The 26,011-nt window shown below is 49.6% G+C and overlaps 1 protein-coding gene across 1 annotated transcript; it reads left to right on the forward strand.

Moving 5' to 3' along the window:
- The first annotated feature begins 7,323 nt into the window (after positions 1–7,323).
- KY (kyphoscoliosis peptidase) lies at positions 7,324–24,581 on the forward strand. The gene is made up of 11 exons (XM_014870447.2): positions 7,324–7,733; positions 9,750–9,812; positions 11,387–11,461; positions 11,607–11,639; positions 12,249–12,299; positions 13,409–13,491; positions 13,852–13,960; positions 16,563–16,680; positions 20,869–21,057; positions 21,627–21,817; positions 22,663–24,581. The coding sequence occupies exons 1-11, from the start codon at positions 7,574–7,576 to the stop codon at positions 23,562–23,564; spliced, it is 1,974 nt and encodes a 657-aa protein (XP_014725933.2). The 5' UTR covers positions 7,324–7,573; the 3' UTR covers positions 23,565–24,581.
- The last annotated feature ends 1,430 nt before the right edge of the window (positions 24,582–26,011 follow it).

Raw genomic sequence — 26,011 nt, forward strand, 5'->3', positions numbered from 1 at the left:
GCCTTCCCTGGGGAGACATTCTTCCTGCCAGCCAGCTTCACGTGTTGTGAGGGACACAAAAGACCTCCTTCACGTCACTCCAGTCCTGAGAACACACAGAATTAGCAAGATGCAAGGTCCAAGGATGCTCAAAGGCAGCAAAACCCAGCCTGATTCATCCTGAATTAAATATATGCATCTCCTTTTGGCATTGTCACACCTCATCTCATCCTGACAAGCATCAGATTCTTCACTCAAGAGCACCTGAGATGGTGTTTTGGTAGTCATAGCTCAGAGGGGTGCCCACAGAAACACCAGGGGCACTTCTTCAAACAGAAGCCTTGCAGCAAATTCCAACTGTTCTTACTCCTGGCACTGCAGCAAATACAGATAGAGCTTCTCAAAAACAGGAGCCAGTTATCTCTACATTTCTCCAAGGTAGTGGTGAACTTGTTTCTGTTGCCAGCATTGTGTCCTCAAGCTCATCCAATAGCTCAGGTGTCCAAGATCACCATGAGAGCATCCAGCTCCTTCCCCAGCATCCTGGCACCTTGGGTGGAGAAGAAATAACCCCAGTGAGGGCTGTTCCATGACCTTGTCCCCAAATGACCACTCAGGTCCTTCAGCTCTAGCCCAGGTTAACACAACCAGAGAGCCTGTCCTCCTGCAGGCCAGGCTCCCAAGGAACAACAGCTCCACTCCTAGGGTGTCTCAGGGAGGAAGATTTGGAGGTTCAGCCCCCCAGGGTCGATTCCTACCATGTCCACTTCCTTTCAAACACCACGACTCACACTGAGCTCCAGGTATTTTTTCTAGACTTGCCCTCCATTTACCTTTGCCATTGTTAGAGAATACCAAGCTGGCTGGGCAGTCAAGATAACTCCATTGTCCACTGGGTCACCAAGAAGGGCTTTGCTCATTCCTGCAGCAGAGAGATATTGATAAAATGCAAAAAAAGAAAAGTACTTTCTGCATCTCCCGGGATATGCCACACTGCTTGTTTAATTAGAAGGGGCAAGGGTCCCTCCTGAATAAACCAGAAATAGCCTTCCAGGGAAAAAATAACCCTGCCTGGGTATTGTGGGGGGTTCTTGCAAAGAACAGCTATACAATCTCCCCCAGTCTTGCACAGAACAAAAGCCAGAATTTTGGAGGAGGAGTGTGTCCAGAAAGCCAATCTGCTCTGGGGGAGAAACCTCCTTCACCTTCAATGCTGGTAAAAGGAAACAGAGTGTATTTTCCTCTCCCCCTTCATTTCTTCTCCTATGTGTTTTCATCTGCCCATCTTGGATGTATTTGGTGTCACATGTCACCCCCACGTGTCAGGGGGCAGCTTTGTGGGGAGTGCTTGACAATAAAGCACATCCCAAAGGGCACAGCTAATGGATAATTCAGGTTACCAGGACACCTTAACGAAAGAACCCTAAACCCTCTGCAGGGTCACGCAGGGCCCCACTGCCTTCAAAGGATGAGTTATTGGAAGATTATACAAGGATTAATGTCTAATGACTGCGTGCAGCCTGGCCAGGACCACTCTCCTCATCCATAAGGGCCAGCAGCAAACCCCAAGCCAAGCAGCAAACCCCAAGCCAAGGAGCAGGCTTAAGGTCAATGATCCATGCTCGGACAGACAAGTCAGGACAGCTCTGGAGAGCCTGGCAGCCTTTGGTGGCTGAAGTCCTGCCAGCAGCCCCCTTCTTTCTCCCTGCCTCCAGCAGTGCTGGGGACAGGGGCACTGTCCCTGGGGGTGGCAGACAGAGCCCATCCAGCTGGCAGGGAAGGAGGAGCTCTCTGCCAGCGCCACCCGAGGTGCCCGAAGACACACGGCCACTCCTTCAGGTCTCTGCCCCGGGACATCCACATGGGATTTTTTGCTTTTAAGAAACCCTAGCAAAACATCTGCTGAATCCCCAGCTGTTTCAAGAGCTTGTTCTTGAAAGAACAAAGAGCATCAATAGTCACAGCAATGTCTTTTGTCACTGAAGAAAGGGAGAGCAGAAAAATCTAGCAGAAATATTTGCAGTTCTCTCTCTGAGCACTGAGCTGCGACACACCCCGAGCCACACCCCGTTCCTCGCACAGCTGTTCCCACCACTCTGTGCAGGCAGGTTGTCCCCAGGTTCCTCATAGAGGGAGTGCCAGGCTTGCCTTTTATCCCCAGCAATCCCACTCAGCATGCAGGACCTCCCGCCAGAGGCTTGCCCACCTGCGGACAGGTATTTCCCCACAGGAGGCAGAATTCGCCTCCAAAGCATCACTCCTGCTGTGCCTCTCAGAGTCACAGCATTGACTCAGTTCTGAACCGGCCCTCATTGTCTCCCTGACATCTAAACACGTCCTTGACCTCCCTGGCAGGGCTGCCCCTGCCATCAGTTAGCTTGTGTGGATACCAGGAAACTGAATACATGGGCTTATAGTTCAGTGGAAAGTTCTGCCGCCGTCTTAAATCATAAAGCACAGCTGCTGACACAGCAGAACTGCAGAATGAGGCATCTGAGCAGCCTGGGCTTGGAAAACGCCGGCAGGAGAATAAGGGCAGGGAGGGAGAAAGGACAGAGGGGCCAGGAGAGCAGATTAAAACTCACCAGAGTGCAGCTGTAATGTGTTATCCACCATGGATGTGTCTACAGCCCTCCACAGTTCATTTGCAGCTGGGAGAGGAAACAAGAGCTGAGATTCAATGCCTGCAAATGTAAAGTAATGGCTGGGAAAAAAACAAAACAAACCCCAGACTTAAATATATCTGCAAACACACACAGGATAATGAGCTCTGAATGAGACATTCTGAGGAGGAGAAGGATCTTGGGAGTCTGGGTAAAGAGTGTGGTGAAAGCACCCAGCTCCTGGATGGTGAACAAAGGCAGCCTAAGGCTGGGATGGCTTGGGCAGAGAGGGCATGGGGAACAGGACAGGAGTCACTGGCACATCTGCACAGGAAGCATGGCTGGCCTTGGTCTCCTGTCTCAAAAGTGACACAGTAGAGCTTAGAGCAGAGGAGGAGGAGCAGGAGGGAACATCTCCTGCAGGAAGTCTCTGCAGCTGAGAGGTGACACTGGAACTGCTTCATGGACACCACAGCTGGCAAAAACAGGGACACTTTGTTGTGACACGAGGAGTAGCAAATGAAAGGCAAAAGTTTCAAATAATGAGTATCAGCTATCAATCAAAGAGGTCATCAGGATGTGTTAGTTCCCAATTACATTAAGGGACATTCACCTTTAGATAACTTTGGTGTTGCCTCCAGTAGGGTTACAGGCCCAGGCTTTCTCTCCAGACAGTGGAGAAGGCCCTGAAACACCAGGGTGTAACGTGCCCCAAGGTGGACAGCCAGAGCAGGTCATCACACCAAGGAGAAGGGCAGCCCTAGCACTTTTTCCAATGCAGGCATCTACAACAGTCTTGGAAAAAACATTTCGACACCTGGCAGAAGCAAGATTGCCAGCAGCCTCCCTTTGACAAGCAAAGGTGGAATATCGTCCAACACACCTTCTGCTAGAGCCTTTGTGGACCTTTGTGAAGGCAAAACACTGGCACAGGAGTCAAAACCCTTTCCCAGGAACGCAGTCTGCAATTTCCCTTTCCACCCAATGGGAATCAAATAACCTAATTCTTGCTCTACATTCATACACTCTCTCTCTCTCTCCCATATTCCTCCAGCCATGTAGTAAATACATGTAATCATGGCACTCTGATAGCAGCTTTTGCTCTCTGGCCATTAATTCTTCTCCCTGGGATCTGCAGCAAATCCAATGAGCTGCCTTTATTAGATAATCAACATGGCACAAAAGGCTTTCTCCTTTCCCTCCTCAAAATGTAAATATTTTTAGCTTCAAAAATACCCTGGCCCATGGACAGATGTCACTGGTTATGTCCTTACCTCAAGCCAATGAGGGCATTACTGTTTTCCATGGAAAACTCACGGAGCAGGAGGGCTCACTGCTTCATGAGAAGCAGCAGCACCCACCTCAGGCACAGCCTGTGCCTTCCTCATGGCACACGCCACAAATCACCACCAGAAACCTTCCTTTTCCCCTCTTCAGGAAAAAATAGGAGGAAGGAAAATGCAAAAGAGCCTTTCAAACCCAATCACCTTCTCCCTGAAGACTGGCATTTCTAGGAAAGCAGGAGCTCCCTGTAGATCCTTTCAGTGTGCTGGAAACACCTTGTGGCACGATGAGGGTGAGGCTGGCGAGGATGGATGCTCAGCCCCTGGGCAGCCAGGCCAGGAGCAGCCACCTCATCACTGAGAGAGAAAAGGAGGCTCCAGGTACAGCCCAGCAGGAAGGGCAGTGCCAGCAGCCCCCAAGGCAGCAACCTCCACATACTCGGCTGCAGAGGCTCCAGCTCAGAGCTGCCAGGGAAGAAACATCTGAGCTCAAAATCATCTGTCCACCAGAGTGTCCACACCAAGGTCAGCTCAGGTCCCAGCATGGCCTGGGCTGCACCACTGGAACTGGCCAACATCCCCAGACACCAGCCACACATCACCTCTCTGGAGCTGGAGAGGAACAAGGACAAGAGCAGACCTGGAGGTGCAGTGAGGCCAGGACACACAGGGAAATCCCTACGGATGAGAACCAGGAGCAGAGTGAGAAGGAGCAGATTTTGGTGCAGGACCTGGGTGACACCAGGTTTAGGATTCAGCTGTGCCAATGAATAGTTCAGGAGAGCAGACTGTCCCACCTGGCATGTGAGGGAGAAGGGACAGCAGGAACAAGGGCTGTACCCCAGGTGAGCGGCTGGGGAGGAAAGGGTGCTCTGGGCCAGGCAGGAGCTGTGGGGCTCAGTGACAGGTGACAGGAGGGTGCTAAAGGCCAACAGGCAGATGGTGAAACTGTGATTAGAAAGTCACTCCAGCCATAAATCTCAGGGACCTGAAATGGAGATGGGCAAGCCCCAGATGGCTTGGAAATCTGCTTGGCGGAGTCCAGCATGGCTCAGCATGCATCTGGCTCTCCTTTCTCCTCATTCTCCTCCTCCTCTTCACCAGGTTTAACCACCTCCAGCCAGCTCCTCACAACCAGAGCTGAACCCTGAAACAAAAATTCAGGGGACCCTCTGAAACAAAAAGAGCAAAACCTGGGCCCCAGCAACATTGTCATCCATCCCGGCACGGGACTCCGGCCGCATTGCGGGGGGTTACAGGCACATGCCATCCCTGGTGCTCCTGTCTTGGCAAGAATGCTGTGGCACCATCCAGAGGGGCACAGGAGGCCCAGGGCTGTACCATGGTGCACCAGCAGAGCTGGATGGATGCAGGTTCCCTGCGGCCACACACGCTATTTCTGGATATGCTGAGGAGCTGCTTAGGGCTGGATTTGCAGGCAAGCACGGGGGCGTATCAGCTGTCCGTGCTCTGGAAGGGGCTCAGGAACAGAAAAGGGGCAGGAGATTGGGAGGGGACAGGTTTTATATAGAGATCCACGGGAAAACCCGTATCTCCAAACACAGTAACCTAACACCAGGTAGTAGTACCAGTTCTTGCCCGTGGATCCAGGACAACAAATTTTCCAACCTGCAGGCAGAAGAGCCCACTGCTCTCACAGTCCTGCCTGAAAAGCACCAGCAGCACCCACAAAAATGCACCCTGCCCATGCCAAGCTCCCGAGCCCCCTCTCTGCCAGTGGGTGCCTCCCACAACCTTTCACAAGGCTGCCGAGAGCCCTTCAGCCCACAGGTGCTGTCGCTCCCCCGGGACCCCCGGCCAAGGCGGGGGCTGGCAGCACGGCCGGGACAGGGGCCAGTGGTAAAATTAGAACGCGTGTCCCTGCCAGCCCCTTCTGCGAGCTGCAGAGACCAGCTGAGCCCGTCTAACCCGCACTGTAACCCTTCATGTCCCCCGTTTTGTGGGCTGGGACAGTTACTAGAAAGCCAGGGATTTGCAGGGCTTTCCTTTTTGATCAGCCGTGTCCAGCTACCCCAGATAACCAGGCTCACGGGCTGATGGGGCAGAGAGGTGAAGGTTTTTTGGATCCTTTGGGACAGTCGGGATTGAAGCCTGCAATTCCCTTCTGTGTTGTCCTTTTCCAAGACAGACAGTCCTGCAGAAACCGATCCTCCTTGCGTCAAGGTTTGTGTCCCCTTTCCAGCCCCTTCTCCACACCGCTGCCCTCCTCCTGCAGCAGTTATTATTATTTATGCTCCTAAGCATCCTTTTGAGTTCTGCCGGGGGACAGGATCCAAAGAGAAAGCCTTTTAAGGATTTGTGCCAGAGCCAAGAAGCGAATCCCCCCCAGCGAACAGTGGTGCTGGGGGATTTGAGTGTAGACAAGTGCTTAAAGCTGAAAAGGGCAGAGAGAGGGGAGGGAGCCGGGGGCACGCTCTGAAACCAGACCCCCCCCGCCCGAAACGCAGCTCCTTCCTCTGCTTTAGGAAACGGATCCCTCCTGCGATTTCCTTTCAAAGGTGACTTGTAACCTCTTCATTAGGGTCGGCTTTGGCAGAGCCCTGATGGTGCAGCTGGCAGGGCCGGGGCTGCGCTGGGCGGGAGCGCGCTCGCCTTGCCAAGGCTGGGCAGCACTCGCGGCTGCTGGGCGCAGCGGCGGCAGCACCGGCGCCCCGGCCATGCGCTGATGGGTACCATGGACTTTAAGACAGATGCCAGTGCAGTCACCATCAATCTGCTGCTTATTGTGCGCCCCGAGGAGGCAGCGAGCAAGGAGAAGGGGCTGAGAGAGGGGCAGACGGAAGGCGGCCGAGGCGCAGGTAACATCGCGCCTGCAGCGGGTGAGGGAGGGCAGGGCTGCAGCTGCACACGGAGAAGACAAGCAGCAGCTTTGGAGCAGGATTCGGGCTTCCTCTCCTCTTTCTCCTCTTTGCACACATGCTGCCGAACTCCAAAACGCCAACTTTTGTGTAGAAGCCCAGCGTGTCTCCGCTGGTGCAGCAGAGCCTTGCTGGAGCCGCGCTCCGAGCCGCGCCCTGTCCAGCTCCAGCGCGTGCAGCCCCGGCTGCAGGAGCAGGGACACACAGGGACACTAATCCTGGGCTGTGTTTGCACATTGCCCTGTCCTGCGCTGCCCCCGAGGTGCCCCCCACGATCTCTGGGCTGTGCAAGGGGAACAGGGAGAGGGCTCGGCAGTTTCACCCCACACCAGCACCCACTGCCCTGGAGTACAGGAGCAGAACTGTTTTGTGTGCAGCGTGCCCAGGCTTTGTCTCCGAGGCTCACTGTCCTGAGCCATTTATAGCTACAGTTTGGGACAGTGTCCCTGGCCCAGCTCCCTCTCCTGCAGAGGGTCTTCCAAAAAGCTACAGCTGTGCTCTGCAATTGCAAGGGAAGCCTCCCTGCAGAAGTAAAGGGAGGAGAACGGGTATTCCTGCTCTAAAACCTGAGAGAGAAGCTGAATTTTCAGACAACCAGTCCCAGGCTAACAGCTACAGGCAGAGCTATCACAAAGCTATGTCCATGCTCCATCAAGCACGGCATCCAGCACCTGCTCAAATAGGAGCAAATCCTACCAAAGCAGCTTAGGCCTGCACTATTGCACTTTCTGCCCCCTGATATTTCATACTTTAGCAACAAGAACTGCAAGCCAAGGCTGCAGATGAGACAGAAGGCGGATCCTGATGGCACCTGGCATCAGCTGGGATAATGGGTTGCATGAAAGGGTTCGGGGTGCTTGGCCTTCTGGCAGTGCCAACACTTCAGTCCACGAGGATCCTGCCAATCTCCCATTTCTGTCTTACAGGTTTGGAGGGTGATGGCAATGGAAACAGCAGATCACAGCCACCTCAGGGCACAGACCTGAACGGTATGTCACCCTCTCCCTCTGTGAGAAACCAACCCCAGCACACAACCCAGAGCTCCAAGCTGTGCCTCTTGAGCATCAATGTGCTTCACACAACCCATCCCTTTCCAGGGCTTTCAGGGGCTCCAGTGGAGGCACATAGAGGGCCCTGGGAAGCATCCCCTCCCTCTGTGCTCTCTATGCCCCATGGGCAGGATGCACAGGGGTGGCACTGCCGAGCCCCTGCACATCCATCTGTAGGGATTCTCCTGCCACGGAGCTCGGTCGGATTACAAGTGCATAGAGCTCTTACATTTCACAGCCAGCTGATGGCAGGGGAAATTCAGTGCCCCAAATTGCTCAAGTTGCAGCTAGAGCTTCCAGAGACTTCCCCAGCATTTACACAGCTTAAAGTAGGGTCTGGAGGATGTGAAGAACCTTTTCAACCATCTCTCCACCAGTTCTTTCTTCATCTCCCCCCCTCAGAGACTGAGCACATGGCAGGTGGAATTGCTGACCAGGAATGATGTGGATTCTAGTCCTCAATGTTCCGCTGCCAATTCCCAGCCTTCTGCCCTAAAATACATGAAGAGGAACATCTGAGGAGGCAACCCCAAAACTATGGAGCAGCTCCCAGGGAAGGGACTCAAACCATCCCACTTGCTTTCCCGGCAGTCTAAGCCTACTATGGCTTAGCAGAGAAAGGCAGGGTCAAAGGTAGGGCCAGATACAGGTAATTCTCATGGTACCAGACAGTGGATTCTAGTTACACCAAGGAGGAACTTTGCTTCCACAGGTCAAGCAATAGCAGAGTGCAAAAGCGACGGCTGCTCCCAGCAGGATGCCTGGCAAGGAGGCCTGATCCAAGTCCCTCTGTAATCAGTGGTGGCTGGAGGCTGCACACAGTCTGGGAGCAAACAATATTTCATGGCAAGGCACTACCTTGGGGCTTGTTTTACAATGCAGATAACAAAAGTCTCCACTTCAGGATGCAAATAAATATCCTGGGTTCTCTCCCTCTGTCATGCTCAAGAGGTTCTGCAACCAGGGCTGCAGAATCAGTCTCCTCTATGAGTGAGTAAGAGGCTGGTATTGATAATTTCCCACCCTGAATTAATGGCAGGGATGTTAAACATGCACATGGGAATCCTTCCCTTGTGTGTCCTACCTAAAGGACAATTTAAACCCCTGGGTGGGAGGAATTTAGACACCAGAGGAGCAGGAATCCCTTTGACTCCTCTGGCAGCACAAGGGTTAATGAATTGCCCTTTCACCAGCCGTGTTAGTGTCCCTATGAGGCCTCTGACACCCCTGGTGCTGCCACAATATTTTCAAACTCTTTTCAAACTAAATATTTTCAAATATTTATAGTCAAAGAGGCTGTGACCCCACTCCACAAGATCCCATCACTCTGGAGACTGGTCCTTGTCATGGCCACACGGCACAAATGGACCTGGACAAGCTGTGAGATCCAGGTTCCCTCCTGGCTTGTGCTGGCTGGTGGGATGGGGATGCCAGGACACTTTGAAAAAGAGCAAGAGATCACCCTGGCCAATATCCACCAGAACCCAGGCTCGGCGTTCCCTGGCATTTGGTCCCTCCCTGGGAATGAACTTGTGCTGCTTCCACCTGTGTGAACCCTGGGCACGCCAAGTGCTGCCCACACCTCCCTCTGCCCTGAGGACTCCAGGTCCAAGACAGCCAGGTTCTCCCAGAAGGGAGAGGTGAGGATGAGGATGAGTTGCTGACAACCACACCAAAGTTCCCACTTCACCTCCAAGCCCCCAGCACTTCCCTTCTCTCTCACTCACCTCTCCAAACACCCCCTGTCCAAGCACCCCCACCCTGAGCAGCAGCAGCAGGGCTGGAGCATCCCTCTGGAGAGGGGTCAGGCCCCCTGACCAGGAGCACTGAGCTTTGACTCTGAAGAACGGGGTTGAGCTTCTGTGCCTCACTGCTGAGCAGGGCTGATTTAACCCTATCCTTGCTGACTGTTTGGCTTTCTCCAAGGCACTGAGATGTTTCCCTTTGTGCCCCCAGGCCGGCGTGGCCCCACAGATCTCCATGAGCAGATACCACCCATCACTTCGGGCCCTGACAAAGGTAAGTGGTGACCCAAGAGACAGAGCAGGGCTTCACTGAGCTCCCAACAAGCTTTTTCTCCAATAAAATAACCTCAGAAGGTCCCAAAAGAGAGAAAATATCCCACCCTGGGACAGCTGCCCCTCAAATCACCTGCTGGCCAAGGATCTTACCACAAAACACAAAGAACAGCAAGTGCTTCTCTGAGCTTGGAGCAACCTGGTCTAGTGGCAGGGAGTTGGAGCAAGAAGATCTTTAAGGTCCCTTCCAACCCAAACCATTCTATGATTCTTAATGAAGGATATCTCCATCAGGAATAATTAAATAAGAGATCATAAAAGCACCAGCAACCAGTTTTTAAACCACCAGTTTTTAAAGCAATGATATAGCACATTGAAAAATTCCTGTGGAACTACATTTTTCAATTGTTAAATGCCTTTTAAACTTATCAGCAGAAGGCATTCATCACCAGTAAGTTTGTTTCTCGAAAACGAAGAGTTTTAATTTATGGGGGAAAACTTAGAAAGTGAAAATTGGGGATAAAACCCACAAAAAAAGCAAAGTAAAAATAATCTTAAGCAATAAAAAAGGACCCCATAAAAAGAAAGACTTTAAGGAACTCAAACCATTCACATAAAGTCTTCTCTTTGTGAAACAACTTCATTTTATCTTTGAATTAACTGAAAAAATACACTAGCCAGCTCTGTTCTGACACCCTGATATCTGCAACCATCCTAGAACTGGACTCAAGCTCTAAGATTTTTACAGCTTATAAAGTTTTTTTTGCTTTCTGGTTTTGAGGCTTAAAGGACATTGTATCTCTCTGCATAATCACAGGAGAAACTTCACTTTTCTAAGGGTAAATGCTGCAAAAAAACTTACTCTTTGATGAAAATGCAGATTCTCACCTAATTAGCCAGTTCCAAGAGCTGACTTTAAAGGAAAACCCCAAATGTCATGAGGCTCTTGATAAAAGTGTAGGAGGTATGACTGGATGGCAGCCCCAAGGTGCATTAACATCTTGACCTTCAGTCTCCTGAGTAACTTCTGCCTGATCCAAAAGAGGAGCCCAGCAGCACATGGAGCTCCTCCAGGGAACCTCGAGAGCTGCAAACCCTTCTGAAATACCTGCCAAAAAATGCAGTCTCTGTCAAAAAGTTCAGATAGTTTTTGTAAGAGTTTCCTCACTCTGTTTCTGGTATTTCCCTCTCTGAAACTTTAAAGACCAGAGACCAGGTTTCCAGGAGAGGTTTTTCTGGAGCATCAGGGCACGCCTGGACCACAGCTGGCTCCTCCAGGATGCTGCTTCTTACAGGCAACAGCCTTTGCCAGACTCTTTAGTTTTCAACAAGTCCAACCCTTTTCATCACTTCAAGCCTTTCTCTGTTTAATTCCAAGAAAAATCAATGAAAGACATTGATTCTCTGCTTGCTGTAGCTCCATCAAGAGCTCTTTAATATGGTGATAAACCTTGGCTATCACCAGAGCTGCTGCTTTGTCCAAAGCTAAGAGCTGCCTTGGCAGGCACTCCTGCCCTCTCCTCCGTATCCTGGTTAGTTTTCCCTTTTTAGGGAGTTTGTCATTGTTTCTTACAGGAACCCAAGTGACAGTGGAGATTCACCACGAGGATACCAGCCCTCAACTCATCAAGAGACTCTCCTTGGGAAAAGGTACAGCCCCAGCTTTAATCCCCGGCAGAGGCTCAGCCCATCCTCCTTTCCCTTTCCCAGAGCCAGGGAACTCCAGGGGATGCTGCAGCCAGGGAGCCCTGGCAGGGCTCAGGGGATCCCACTAACCCTGCCTGGCTTGTTGCAGGTTCCCAGAGGCTGAGAGGACACGACAACCAAGGTGAGGCTCTGCTCTATCACGGTGTTTCCAAGCTCTCCCTCCCCTGGGAGGCTGCTCCAGGAGGAGACAGGCTCATTCTTCCCACAGGGAGGCTGCTAAAGGGCACGTGCTGCAGGACCCTGCCCATGCCCATTTTGCTCCTTGAGGAGCAAAATCCTTCTTCTCTTGGGATATGGGTGTCTCCTCCTTCTCTGGCCCTGGGGTATGGTGGGTGGTGACACTCCAGTGTCCCTCTGCAATCCCCCAGCTGCCACAGAGCTCCCTCCCACTGTGGTTATTCAAGAGCTCCGGAGCTCAGCGCTCCCTTCTTCCACGCCTGGGGAGGTTTGGCCATAGTGGGCTGGAGTTTGATGTTCCCAACCCTCAGGCTAAAAGAGGAGATGCCTGTCTGCTGGGGAGTGTGGGCTCTGAGGGATGGCAGGGAGGGGATGCAGGGCACACTCCACAGGGTGCTGACACCCATGTCCAAATGGAAGGGAATAGGCAAAGAAGAGCCTCAGTTCCAGCTTTTTCCACCCAATCCCGCTCTCCACAATAATTTACTCCTAGTTGTCTTTTATCCTCACTTTTCCTTTTCTCCTCCCTCCCTCTCCCTTCTCTGCTCTGCAGGTTTCCAGAAGACCGAGGCCCCGCGGCCACCAGGAGCAAAGGACCTCCATGGTAACTATCCATTAGCACGAGCAGTGCTCAGCTTCCCAAGCCCTTTTCACTGGGATGGCAGAGGGGAATGGCTTTTGTCCCACGTGCCCAAGCCCTACCCAAGGTCCCTACCCAGAGAAGGCAAACAGGCACAACTCACAGGTCTGTGCGAGGTACTGTGGATCCCACTCCTGCACAGAGCCTCTGTAGATATAATCTGGCAAAGACAAAACCACTGATAACTACATTTAAATAAAAAGACCACCCCTTACCAAAAAGGCAAAAAATAATTTTCAGAGCTGCAGAGAGTGGGAACCTTTAAATGTAAAAATCTGCTTTCATTCTCTTTAGGTCATGTAAAACCTCTTTTCAGGGAAAATACAGATAAACAAGCCAGCCTGTTAAGAAATAGGTGTTGTGTGCCTACATGCTGGGCAGACAGGTGCCTGCCCAGCACAGGGATGTGTCCATCCATTCCCCATGGCTCACTGATGGGAGACAGCAGTGTCAGCTCATTCCAAGACAGTTTAAAAAAAAACCCAAAAAAATAAAACAAACAAAAAAAAGTTATCTGGTTAATTAGAGCAAGTTATTAACCCTTTGTTCACACTGAGTAGAACCAGGAGCTCAGAACCTGCAAAGATGCAGAGGGTAGGCACAGTGGGTTCAGTCCAACAGCTCTCAGTGTTACATTCCTCATGGGCCTGAATTCCTGTACAATTGTGGCCCTTCACCATGAAAAGCTCCTAGAGAAACCCAGCTCTATATTGCTGGGGGTTTATTTAGAAGTCATATGTTTTCTAAGGCTTGTACAGTACAGATTTCCCCTGATACTTCTGCCCCTCCACACAGTATCCCAGGATTTTCCATGCTGTTATGCAGTGCCAAAGTTGCAGGGGCAGCTCATACTCAAGCACTGCACAAATCCTAGCAGTCTAGACAGGATGGCTCCTGCTTTCCATGCAGCTGGCAGGGACCTTCTGCGGGTGCCCTCGTGTCCTCTGCTCCCTAAGCACCCGCTGATGGATGTCTCCATGGGCCAGGCAGCAGCTCTGTCCCCTTGCTCTACCATACTGCCAGAAAAAACACTCCCTCCCTTCCCAAAACAATGACAATTCGTTTCTTCTCAGTATATCCATGGGACAAATCCTCTTTGAAATCCATGCCAGTAGATTTGGAGCAATTTAAGAAGTTGGATGACTATGCATTAAAAGTAAGTCTTGCTTTTGTCTTTGTCCTCCTCCCAGCTCCCCTGCAGTAACTTTCCATGAACCTGGCTCCCAGCACCAACACCACCTTAGGCTGAGCTATGGGGCAATGGCATCAGAATCTCCCAAACAAGTGAAAAACCTTTTCCCTTTAATTATTAGCAAAGAAATCCCACTCTGGGAACTATAACCAAAAATACACGGACCTGCAGCACTGTAGCTCTTTTTTAAGGGAGCTGGAGGCAGAGCAGTCTCTGGCAGGTGGGGTCTCACTGGCTCCAGAAGAACGAGAGATGGGGAGGACAGGGGATCTACCACAGAGTTTTCTTCACCACGACCTTGCAATGCTTCCTCCACACACACAGGTGAATGTCAAGAACAGCGTGGAGGAACTGGTCAAAGCCCTGCTGAAACAAGCCCGGACTGACCTGGAGAAGGTCCGAGCCATATGGATGTGGATATGCCATCACATAGGTAGGCCGAGGTCTCCAACTGAAGATAAGACTGTCACTGTCACCCCTGTCCCACTGCCATGGCAGTTTACTCAGTATTTGTGGGTTATTTCCATGTGGGGAGTGGAATGAAGGCTTTCTGGAGGTTTTTATCCAGAAATGCATCCAGAGGGTCTCTCACCACCTCAGTTTCCCAGTCCCACTCCTCACACTGCCAGGCCCCACAAGGTTTGTGTGTACATGATTAACCTGTAACTCCATTGGAAGTGTGACCAGACAAGTCCCTACCATCCAAGAGCCAGAGAAAAAGCCAGGCTTCCCAATACCAGAGGCCTGCTTGTCACCTTCAGAGCCACCCAACAACACCAGAGCCCAGTTTTGAGGGGGAGAACAGGGAGCAGGTGATGATCCAGATTTCAGAAGCAACCTGGTCTAGCAGAAGGTGTCCCTGCCCATGGCAGGCAGGTTGGAATGAGATGATCTTTAAGGTCCCTTCCCACTCAAACCATTCTAAGTTTGATCTCCATCCCTGTGCCAAGTCCCACAGCCCAATACAGCCCCTACAGCACAGTCTGATGCTGGTGCCTTTGCTCTGAGAGGGTCCCAATGTCACACAGGTACCACCAGGAACCTGCCCTGTGCCCCACACTGGCACCTGTAAGGTTGCAGTTGCTGCACCTTTTCAGCCCTCTGGAGAGCTGCAACCACTCAGATTTCCCTGCCCTTTCCTACTCAGCCCCAAGGCCAGAGTTACACAATAACCAGGAGATGGGAAGAAGAAGAGGAAGAGGGAGCACTTGTAGCCTCTCCTGTCTGGCACATCAATTGGGGCTTCTTGCCACGCCAGTGCCTTGATGGGAGGGGGAACTGGATATGCAGCATGATGGCATTTTGCACAACATAAGCAAAACTGTTTCTTTCCCATTAAATCTTGGGGCAGAGAGGCAGAGCTGTCCTTTCCCTCACCTCCTACACATCCTGACGGGGCACTGCTGCAATGCAGGCCAAGCGATGGAGAGGAAAAGAGCAGTTTGGGCAGCAAACTGCTCATCTCACATCTACTGAGATCAGCAACAACAAGGTTAGCATGGTTAGGTCAGTCCCTAACTGATTTAGTCTTGCCCTGAAATATGGAGAGTGATGATTTGACTGCATGTCCTGAAGCCCAGGCTTTGATTCACCCAGCACTGGTTATTCAATCTTTCCACTGTTAACCCATTTCTGCCCACACTACCTGGGCCAGGCCTGATTGAAGTCAGTCCATACTCCTCAACACCCAAGGGCTGTTTCTGGCCCTAACAGCTTTGCTGGGATCTCCTCACAAGATCTTTTACACCACCTTGGCCTTGGTTCTCATTCCTTCCTGCGGGACTGACCCCTATTTACACACACAGAAAAGAAACAGAGTTGGGAATTTAAATCTGCTGGCAAAAATGCAATGTATCTATCCTGGAATTGCATTGATGACATAAACTCCCTCCTTGGATGGATTTTAATTGAGAACACTGCTCTCTGGTCATCTCTTCCCACCCTGTTCAATTCCTGCCTGTGCTGGGCTGCTATGCCCATGCGGCATCAGCACTAAAGGAAATAATTATTTCAGCTGTCATTTGTGGCACAAATAGAAAGGCCCATGGAGTCAGCACCCCTCAAAGTGCCCTGTAGTCAGTGAGCAGCCAGGGTGGAGCAGCCAGCCTTTCCCAGTGCCTGCAGCCAACACCGAGAAGGCATCAGCAGAGCCCCTTGGATAAAAGGCCGGCAGTGGCAGCATTTCATCAAAGCACACACACAGCCTGCTGCTGCTTTTCTTCCTCTGCCCCAGCACCAAGGGGAGGGGGAACCAGCTGATGCAGCATTCCTGAGAGCTTTGTCAGAAAAATACATCTGTATTTTAAGAAAGAGGTTGTGGACAGGGCCAAGGTTGGTGGTATTGAATTAACCTCCCCAGACCAGTTCTACAAGCTCTATCTGAAGGAGTCCTGCTGTGCAGCTGTTGTGTACTCATTCCAAATAATCAAGATCTCCTGAGCTTCCAGGTATTGATATGACCACTGGACAGGGCTTGGAGCAACCTGCTCTAATGGAAGGTATCCCTGCCCCTGGCAGGGGATTGGAATGAGATTAGCTATAATGCCCCTTCCAGCCAAACCATTCTACAATTCTGTGACTCACTTGCAACAAACCACTTCAAGTGTTTCCCAGCAAGCTGCTTGTCAAGTATTTTTAACATAAATTGCTTGTAAAGCGTGCAAAATTCTCAGTGGTTTCTTTTGAGGTAACACCAATCCCACTCCTTCAAATGCAGCATGCTCTGGTTTATACTGGGAGCTCTTCAGACTGTAGATCCTCCACTTGAGGGCAATTCCTGAGGATACACATTTTGTCCAAAGAATCAAAGTTTTCCTCCCACTTGGATTCAACTGCTGAACCCCAGCCCAAGCTTAGAGCACAAGGGGATGAGGGACAGAGCTGTCCCTGTGTCCCAGCAGTGTCCAGGCCACCCTCTCCAGCACAGCCACGGCTCATTCCCCTCTGCTCAAGCAACCCGAGTGCTGCTCCTGCTGCCCGTCAGTCCCATTGCCTCAGGCTTTTGGTTGAACTTTTGTGTGTGTTCCTTCCCCCAGAATACGACGTCGTGGGCTACCACAACAAAAGCCAGCTGTCGAGCAAGCCCAGAGATGTGCTTCAAATGGGCAAGAGCATTTGTGAGGGCTATGCCGAGCTCTTTGAACACATGTGCAGGTAAATTAAGTTCAGAAACATTCAACGCCAGGGAGAGTTAACATTCTTTGTCATCTCCGTGCCTATCCTGTCTGCCTTTGCATTGACTGATGTGACTTTAAGCAGGACGTGGAACTTTAGCTTTCCAACCATGCTGTGGAAAAACAGCAAGTCCTAGAAAGGTCAATTTTGCTCTCTCCTCCACTCCCTCCCCCCGCCCCCAGCATAATTTACTTGGTGCCATCTGCTGAGCTTCGCATTGCATTAACATAATGGCAGATGAAAACATGGAGATAATTTGATTAGAAGAAGTAGGATTTTCCTTGGGGTATCTGGATGTGAAGGTTAAAAGCATTGCAAGACTTGAACAAGGAGTGCTGTCTCCAACATGCTCCCTTGCAAGTGGTAGGCAGAGTCCCAGGAGGAACTTTCCCTAAACCCTCTGGAGATGCCCTGTCCCTTCCAGGAACACCCCAGGGACACTGCCTGGCACTTAGCACTCTGTTCTGTGCCCAATCTCAAGGTGCAGGACTGTTGAGGCCAATATTGCGACTCCCATTTTGTAGCTACCATTGGTATTTAATGACTAAAATCCTTTCTTATGCCAACAAAATTTCGTGGACTTCACTGGAGATGAGTCACCCAAACTTCCCCACAGAGCAGGGCTTTACAGGCACAAAGCCATTTCTAAGAGGCAGCACCTTCCTTGGTAGGGAGCACAGGGATGGAGCCCCAATCCCAGTTTCTAAGGAAAGGAGAACTCCTGAAATCCACAGCAAGGAAAGCAATGAAGGAAAGCTTGGAGGTTTGGGGATCAGCCTTAGGCAGCAGGGTTGCCCAGAAGGAGAAAACTGGACCTGACAACTCAGGGACAGGAGATTGGAAGGGACTTCCTAAAGTAATCTTAAGAGAGTGAGCTTGCAAGATGGCCCTCCCAGGAAGGGGCTTCCATTCCTTTGGAAAAATCACAGACTAGTTATTAATAGCATGTGTAAGTAACAATTGGCTTTCCACACCATCCAAAAGGATTTGAGGTTTTTCACCATGGAACAGACAAAATCTACATGGAAAAGGAGAGATTAAAAAAAAAAAACCCAGCATACTGTGCCAGATGCTGAAGTGGTAAATGCTTCCAGCCAGCAACATATCCCACAATAAACATTTGGTCCATTCCAACCCAAACCATTCTATGACATTGGATCTTGTTTTCTAAAGAGTAAAGAAATAGGATGGTGAAGTATGCATTTATAGCTGCATCCTATGGAACAGTTATTAGCAGTTAGAAGGGGGGAATTTGCATCTGTTCATTAAAAAGCATATGCTTAGTTCATTAAAAGCATTAATCTTTCCAAGGATATCTCTGACTATTTAAAGGCTCTGTTGATTTACTCGCAATTCCTCAGTTCCAGGCTGATTAGTCACTATGTGATTCAGGAAACTTCCCAGTCATCAAGACGATTATATTGTCAAATATTAGCAAAATGTTTAGCTCCTGTTGTGAAAAAACTGTAGTTAAAGACAACACCCCTGTCTTGCACAGAGATCTCCTCATCCCTTCTCCCTGTGCTCTGTGCTGCTCTTACACCGAGTCTAAGCAGAAAGGCAGAGAGTGCTCATCTTATAGAAAGACTTTTCAGAGCCAGGTTTTTTGGGGGAAAAAGGTGTTTTAGCATGCCTTTTCTTCCTAGCTCCTGTGAGGGAACCTGAGCAAACAAACCAATTTGCTAGTCACCAGGAGTTGCCCCAAAAGGCAACGGCTGACTTTGATTGAGTCTTACTTGTCCCAGTGCCAGAGGGAACAATTCCTGTTGCAGACACAACACTGTCACCTCTGACCACAGCCTTGGCAGCCAGACTTCCTCCCATTAGCTGAGATTCCTGTCACAGAGGAAAGGTGGGCACAGACAGTGGGAAGCTGGCCATAAGGCATCACTTTCCAAACATCAGGTGTGATAGCAATGAATGCAAACACAGGTTCCTGACCAATATTTCAGCAGCACTTATCAAGAACTGGCTTCTCAGCTGACAAGCAGACTCAAGAAGCATGGCTGAGTGAAGCAGTGCAAATTCATGAATCCAATTTAGGGCAAACCTCGCAGCCTGGAATTAGGGAGACACTCACTCACCAGTGTTAGTGAAGAAGGCACAACAATTCTTTTCCCAGGAGAGGTTTCAGCAGCTCTAGGAGCAAAGCTGGCCTCACTGCCTCAAGGAGATCTGACCAGTTAGCTAGCTGCTCCTCACTCCTAACCAGTCTGTAAATATTCCAGATTTCACATCCTCTTGCTTCTCCCATTTCCTGCAGGCAGCAGCTTTCCTTCTTTTCAGGCACAGAGGCGTACACCTACCTACCACAAGCATAAACCATTCTGTCTCCTTCTGGAGAAGCCAGATTTGCTCCTTTTTTAGATGAAATGATCAAAGTCAACCTAAAATCAAAGGGAAGAAGATGCCATTGAATTCCAGTGATGCCTGTAGTAAGAGACAATTTCCTACTGTTTCCGAGGAAAAAAAGCAACTTTGTGTTTAATCTCTTTGCTGCACCAAGCAAATGTTGCCAACTGTTTCTTAATTCAGTTCTTCCAGTCCATTTTGTATCTAGGTCATCTTAAACCTCACACTGCCACTTCAACCAATTCTGGAGATCTTCCCAATCTTCTCTCTGCCTGCTTAATTTATCTGTATGAAGTCATTGACACGAGAGATATGAGCAACCTTTTCACCAATACAGAATTGCTCCCTTACAGGATGTTTTAGCTTGGATTTTTGTCTGCCCATTACTAGAGAGATCAGTTTAAATGCTCTGGTCTTTATTTTGAGAACTTTGAACACATCCAAGCACAAACTCTTCTTGCTGCTTTGCCAACATTCACTGTAATTGAGAGCACCGTGAGAGCAGAACTTGTCCCTTAATGTTCCCTCTGAATATCCCAGCTAACAAGAATGTCTAGAGAAGCCTGGAAGGATTAGACACCAATCCCCATGAAATTAGTGGGAATTTGGTACTTAGCTCCTTGAAACTCCTAGGATCAAATCTTCACTAAAGCTCCCAGGCCAGCTCCTAGTCTCAGTTACATCATGCAAATCCAAGCTCTCACCAGTCTTGTCAGCAGAGTTGTTCCAGATTTACTGCCCAGCTCCATGTTAGAATTTCACTCACAGGGGCCTGTGGGCTGCAAGGGCTTTCCAGACCACCTGCAGCACCAGGTTTCTCCATGGCATTCCTTCCAGCCTGGCCTCTTTGTTCTGGATACTCGTGGAACAGGCAGTGCCTGCTATCACTGCTCCATCCTCTCCTTTGCTGAAGTGCCCACTTCCCCTGGAAACCAGCACCCTCTCCCTGGATAAAGCAGCCCTCCCTACAAGCTCCACTGCACTGCCAATTGCCAGCCAGTATCTGTTATCAGGCCTCAACTTCTTAACAAGCATGCTAATTATCTTCCCCATAAATATCACTTTTCTCCTGAGCTAAACCCACATTATGCAGACAATCTCTCTCTGGCAGCCTGCACACTTTATTACTTAAGGTAGTTGTTCCATTTAACACACTTCTCAATGAAGAAGAAAAATGTCAATGCTGTCCTACACAAAAGACAACACTCCAAGTGAAGCAATTTTAGATTAATGGTGAAATAAGATGCCAATGTTAGAATCTATCAGCAGAGAGCTTATTAACACAGTGCTTATTTAAATCTTATTTACACATCCACGCAGGTATTCATCATGTTTTTAGAAAGAGACTATTTAATCATTTCTACCCTGGGCAAGCACAAGCTCATTCTTTCAGGAAACTAAATCAGCATCCACAATCCCAGGAGGTCTGAGATACCTTAGCTGGTGTCAAACACCAGGCCTACTGTCACGGGGAGAGAACAGCCTGTGCTTTTAATTTATAATTACATGGGCTAATTGTGGACAGCAGCAAAGGGATTCCACTGAGTAACAAGACAGAGAGCAATTAAGCACACTTTATCTTGTCATCCTCTAACGGTGTTGAATTGATGGTGCATCAGGCAAAAAGACAGAGAACATGCAAAATTGGGAAGAAAAGGCCCTTCCTCCAGCAGGATGCTGAGTCTCTGTGCAAAGACTACAAAAATAAACAGCCCCACCCAACACCTCAGGCATCATCACCTTTTCTCCTTCCCCAGAAGTACCTGACAGGTTTAAAACAGAACTGTCCTGCTGCAGCTTATCATTTCCTTTCAGTCTTGCAGGGATTCAGTGCAAGAAGCTCTCAGGACATGCCAAGGGACACGGGTACAAGACAGGGCAGACCTTCACAGGGGACTCTGACCATGCCTGGAACGCTGTCTACCTTGAGGGAAGGTGGCATTTACTGGACAGCACCTGGGGGAGTGGTTCTGTGGATGATTCTTTCACCACGTTCACCTACAGGTAAAGCACTCTCTCTACCTTAGTACATAAACCCTCCACAAAGGCAGAAAGAAAGCTGATGGGATTGACAAGCCTAACAGACACATTTGGTGCCACAGGAAGACCCAAAGCCATGAGCAAGGTACCCAGGGTGCCTGTACAAGGCATGGAGCATAGCCTGGAGAGAGGTAGTAGCCATGAGCAGCAAGCCACTGCTGCTACACTGCTAAAAGCCAACTGGGTTTGCTTGTCACTTCTTCAGTTTAGGCAATAGTCTGTGGCATTCCAGTCACAGCTTTTGTGAGTTGATTGCAGTCAACATTCAGTGCCTCTCTCTTTTTCCTGGAGCCTGTGGTGCAAGGGAACAGTGCAAAATACCCAGGCTTTATCCCAAAGCTCAGCATTTGCCCTGGAAACAGAAGACCAAAGCTCAGGTTTCTTCTCTGCCTGGGGAATTTCAAACCCACGGATCTCAGTTTATCAGCAGCTCAAACTGCTCCAACATCCTCCTGCTGAAACCTCCACCACTGTGCGGGGGAAGAATTCACTATTTGTAATTACTCATTTTCCCTAATTTCTCCCTTCTCCAGGTACAATGAGTTTTACTTTCTGACTCACCCGGCCCTGTTCATTAACAATCACTTCCCAGATAACAGTAACTGGCAGCTTCTTAAGCCCACGCTGACGCTGAAGGAGTTTGAGAACAACATGCTGCACAACAGCAACTTCTACATGCTGGGGATGCTGGCCACACACCCAGAGACTCCCATCATCCAAACAGGTAATGGAGAAGCCATGGAGCTCCTTCCCTCATGCATCCCACATCCAACACACACCACTGTGCACCTCTCCAGGCAATACTGAGCAACCTGGGAGAGTCCAGCAGCTCCTTTAATGTAAAACCACTCAGGTGCCACAACTGAACAAGGCCCACATTTAAGACCCCTTCCTTGGATTTTGAGAGAGCTGCAGGAATTTAACTGGATGGCTGATTTGTGAATGCTAAGAACAGAGTTAAAACTTATGGCCATCAACATTTTAGGATATAATGAAGACTTCAAACTGTTTGGGAACAGGCTCACAGGGAGGTAGATAAATCTCCTATCTACATACTGGAGAGTTCCTGCACTTTGAAGCTCCAGGGAGCAGATACTGGGCTGGCAATTGGGTCTACTCACCTCTAATTCAGCCCTTCATGATCACAGAATTGCAGAATTCTGTCATGGTTTGAGTTGGAAGGGACCTTAAAGCCCATCTCATTCCAAACCCCCATCATGATCAGGGACACCTTCTACTAGACCAGGTTGCCCCAAACCCCATCCCATCTGGCCTGAAGGTACTTTCAGTTATATTTCACACAGGCTTTCACGTTCTATCAGACCACAGCTCCATGTCAGGGTGTATCAGAACAGGATAAATGCACATCTCCCAAACAAAAGCCACTCTCATTCTTTCTGAGGAACACTGGTCTAAGCAGACTGCTGACAAGCTGCCAGTCGCAGCTGTTGGTTATACTTCTAGAGAAAAAGCAATTTATTGGGCCAGATTACCCTTCCCAGAACAGGGGACATATGCAAAAACTGTACTGATATTCCTATGCAGCCTCTTTTCTTTTGCATTCCCCAGTCAATGGAAAAGCCTCTGTATCCGTGGAGTGCCGTTCCAGCACGTTATTTATGTTTAAGCTGAAGGGAGCAGAAGAACAGGGTTTGATGACTTTGGAAAAACGCGGAATGAAGCTGGATATCTACCCACAGAAGACAGGGAGGCACAAGCTGGAGATCTTTGCCAAGCCTTCCAAGGCTTCGGATGACATCTACAACTGCGTGGTGGAGTACGTGGTGGAGTGCCAGTCGGTGGACAAGGCCATGCGCTTCCCCAAGGACCTGCACCAGCCCGTGGGGCCCAGCTGGTTCTCAGAGCGCCAGGGCTTCCTGCGGCCGTCGCACAGCGAGCCCGTCCTGCACACCAACGACGGGCGCTGCTCCTTCACCTTCACCCTGAGCAAGGACATCAGCGTGCTGACCACGCTGCACACCGACGGCAGGAGCCTGGACGAGGACATGGGCAGGCGGCACGTGCTGCAGATCCAGCGCAGGAACCAGGTGGAGCTGAAGGTGCATCTCCCGCACGCAGGGAGCTTCGTCCTCAAAATCTACTCCAGGAAGAAGTCGGACCCTGGTAATTACGACTACATCTTCAACTACCTCATCAAGTGCCTGAACACGGAGGTGAAGTGGCCGGCCTTCCCCAAGAGCTTCTGCAAGTGGCTGCAAGACTACGAGATCCTGGAGCCGCTCTCGGGCCTGCTGCCGGCCAACCGCAACGTCCAGTTCAGACTCAAAATGCACGGCATTGCCAAGGTGGTGGTCGAGGCTGAGAACATCTACCCTCTCACCCACAACAAGGGTGTCTGGGAGGGAACCTGCAGCACCTCGGGCTGCAGAGAGGTGTTTGTGATGGTGCACGAGAACGCCAACCACACCACCTACTCGAAAGTCCTCAGATATGAAGTTGAGGCCCAGTAACACCCACTCCTTGTTCTTTCACTCACCTGCATGAACCAACCTCCCCAACGTGCCCCAAACCAGCACAGCTTTAGGAGATTGCTCATTCTCTCAACCAAATCTCTTCTTTCAACAAATGCAGAACAACACTTGCAGGCTTTTGCCAGACTGCGGGCTCAAAGATGGTCAAGGAAGCAGAAAATCCTGTTTAAAAAAGGAGCAGCAGTGGAAGACATGAGATAAAACTCTTTCCTCCATTTCAGTAACACTGTCCAGACAAATATTTGGAAGAAAACAACTGACTGTCTGCAGGGCATTCTGTGCCAGCATGGATTGCTGGTTTCCAAGTTATGGACCATAAGGAAAGTCTTACTAGGGCTGCTCCAAGAATACACCTCGTTATGGGGCAGGATGAAGAAAGTGCACCCTGGTTTTGAGCAACAATACTGGACATGAGGAACTTCAGGATATTTAAATCAAATTGCAAAATACATCTGAGGAGAGAGAACAGTTAGGAAGAAGATGCAACATGAAGTTTCCTTGTGCACTTCACTGTCTTACAGATTTCAATACCATAAAAATACTTTTTACAGACTCTTAAATATAATAAACACAATAATTTTTACCTTTTTATATTAGAGTATTGTAGAGACTTTTTCTGCTGTAATTATATCTGAAGCATATGGGTCTTTCCATAACCAAAATTACAGTAAAAATGAGAATAAAGTTCTCAAAAATCACTCCTTCCTCCAACCTGTCTATGGAATACTGCAGCTATAACCTGACGGGGTTACGTGGAACAGCAGGCTGAGTGACATTATTACCATGTAACAAAACATTTGGTGCTGTACTCTTGGAAAATGCCTCCATGCACAAGGCAAAGGGGGTCTTCTACTGAATCCCACCACAACTGTACATCCTGAGATGGAGCAACATTTTCATAACTGATTCAGATGCCTGTGAGCATTAGCATGACCCAAGAGGTATTATGTTTGAGCTTGAATTGAAAATAAACCTATTATGTTTTTGCACTCTGTTTCATTGACCAAACAATATGAATTCTCTTCCCAAAGCTGCTGCATCTTCCACACAAAAGAGGTGGGTTATTCCTACATTCCCTCCTCAGTGACTGAGTGACAGGAATTACTCACAGGGCTGCCCGCCTGTAGCAGGCTCACTCCTACATTACCCCTTTGACCCCAGCATGCAGGGCTGAGTTCCCATTTCAGCAATTTAAGTACCTGCAGTCAGATTCCAGGATCAGCACTCTGTGAGGATGCAGGCTGCTGCAGACAGGAGCTGTAAGCATAAACACAACATGTAAGCTAACGGGGTTTACCCCAGGGTAAGCTGGGAGCACAGCAAAGCTTTGGGGTCTTCTTGTACTTGGCGACAAGAGGCTCCATATGCAGCATAAAATTAGGTTTTAAATTCTCCCCTAAACAGCTCAGTGTCTTTGCCCTCAAAAACTGGTGGCAGCAGCTCCTCCCTGCAGGAACACTAGCAAGCCGTGGAGCCCAGCAGGCACTCGCTCCCTGGGCATCAACACAGACTGAGCAGCACAGATGCAAGGCAGACTCCAGGATCTTTTGTTTGCCTAAGGACCTTGAAGGCTAAAGCAGGTATTGTCTGTCAGCACAGACAGCCCTGGTTTATTCTGGTGCCTGGCAGAAGGGCTCTTTTTTCTCAGATCCCACTTTTCAAATGAAGGAAGACACACTGCTGCAGCTTTCATTTCATGGGTCAAGCTGATGCAGTCAAATACATCACTTCTTACAATGGCAGGATAAAGAAGCATCCCAGAGAGCTTAGTGACTAAAGAAAACAACTTCTTCCACCCAACAGGGTCAAGGATACCAAAGTACAGATACTCTTCATGGAACCACACATTTGATGTTCACTTACATGTACACAAATAGGCACAAGCACACAAACAGACCCTTTGTAAAGCCTCTCCACAGGTGACACCACTATGAACTTTGAGCTCCTTATCTCAAAGACTCACTTCCACGAGCCCTCTCTCTGAGCCCACATGCTCTATTTTTGTCTCAAGATGGCAGGGGGAACAAACACTCTCAGTGAGTAGACAGGACAGTTTATGTACTATTGCTCCCTACTTAGCACAGCCTCGGGGAGAGTTCCCTGTTCCTACAACCCAACTCTGCAAAACCCAGGCACCTGCAATTCCACACATCTACAGAGTCCCAGATTCTTTAACCCCTCATAGAGTGACCCCAAGCACTGTCACACCCACAGCAGAACATCTGTAACACACTAAAGACAGATGAAGCCTGCACAGCTTCCCACTCTACAGACTCTACAGATGTACAAAAGGAAATGCTGGAAATAAAGTTCCACACTTTTGTCTCAAACAGAAAACAAACACTAGCTGTGCCCTGCAAGTGTGCAAAAAATTCTTCAGTGCTATCGAAGGCATAAGTTCAAAGACACAAACCCCCTCTCCATCT

This window comes from Sturnus vulgaris, chromosome 10, assembly GCF_052056855.1.
Source record: "Sturnus vulgaris isolate bStuVul1 chromosome 10, bStuVul1.hap1, whole genome shotgun sequence".
Taxonomy (NCBI): Eukaryota; Metazoa; Chordata; class Aves; order Passeriformes; family Sturnidae; genus Sturnus; species Sturnus vulgaris.

What these genes read in the sequence shown, in the direction of transcription:
- KY (XM_014870447.2), top strand. Translation starts at nt 7,574, where the DNA reads ATGGGTTGCATGAAAGGGTTCGGGGTGCTTGGCCTTCTGGCAGTGCCA. An exon ending in GAGACTCTCCTTGGGAAAAG is followed by an intron (nt 11,462 to 11,606) that starts GTACAGCCCCAG and finishes GGCTTGTTGCAG; the next exon opens with GTTCCCAGAGGCTGAGAGGA. An exon ending in GTGGATATGCCATCACATAG is followed by an intron (nt 13,961 to 16,562) that starts GTAGGCCGAGGT and finishes TCCTTCCCCCAG; the next exon opens with AATACGACGTCGTGGGCTAC.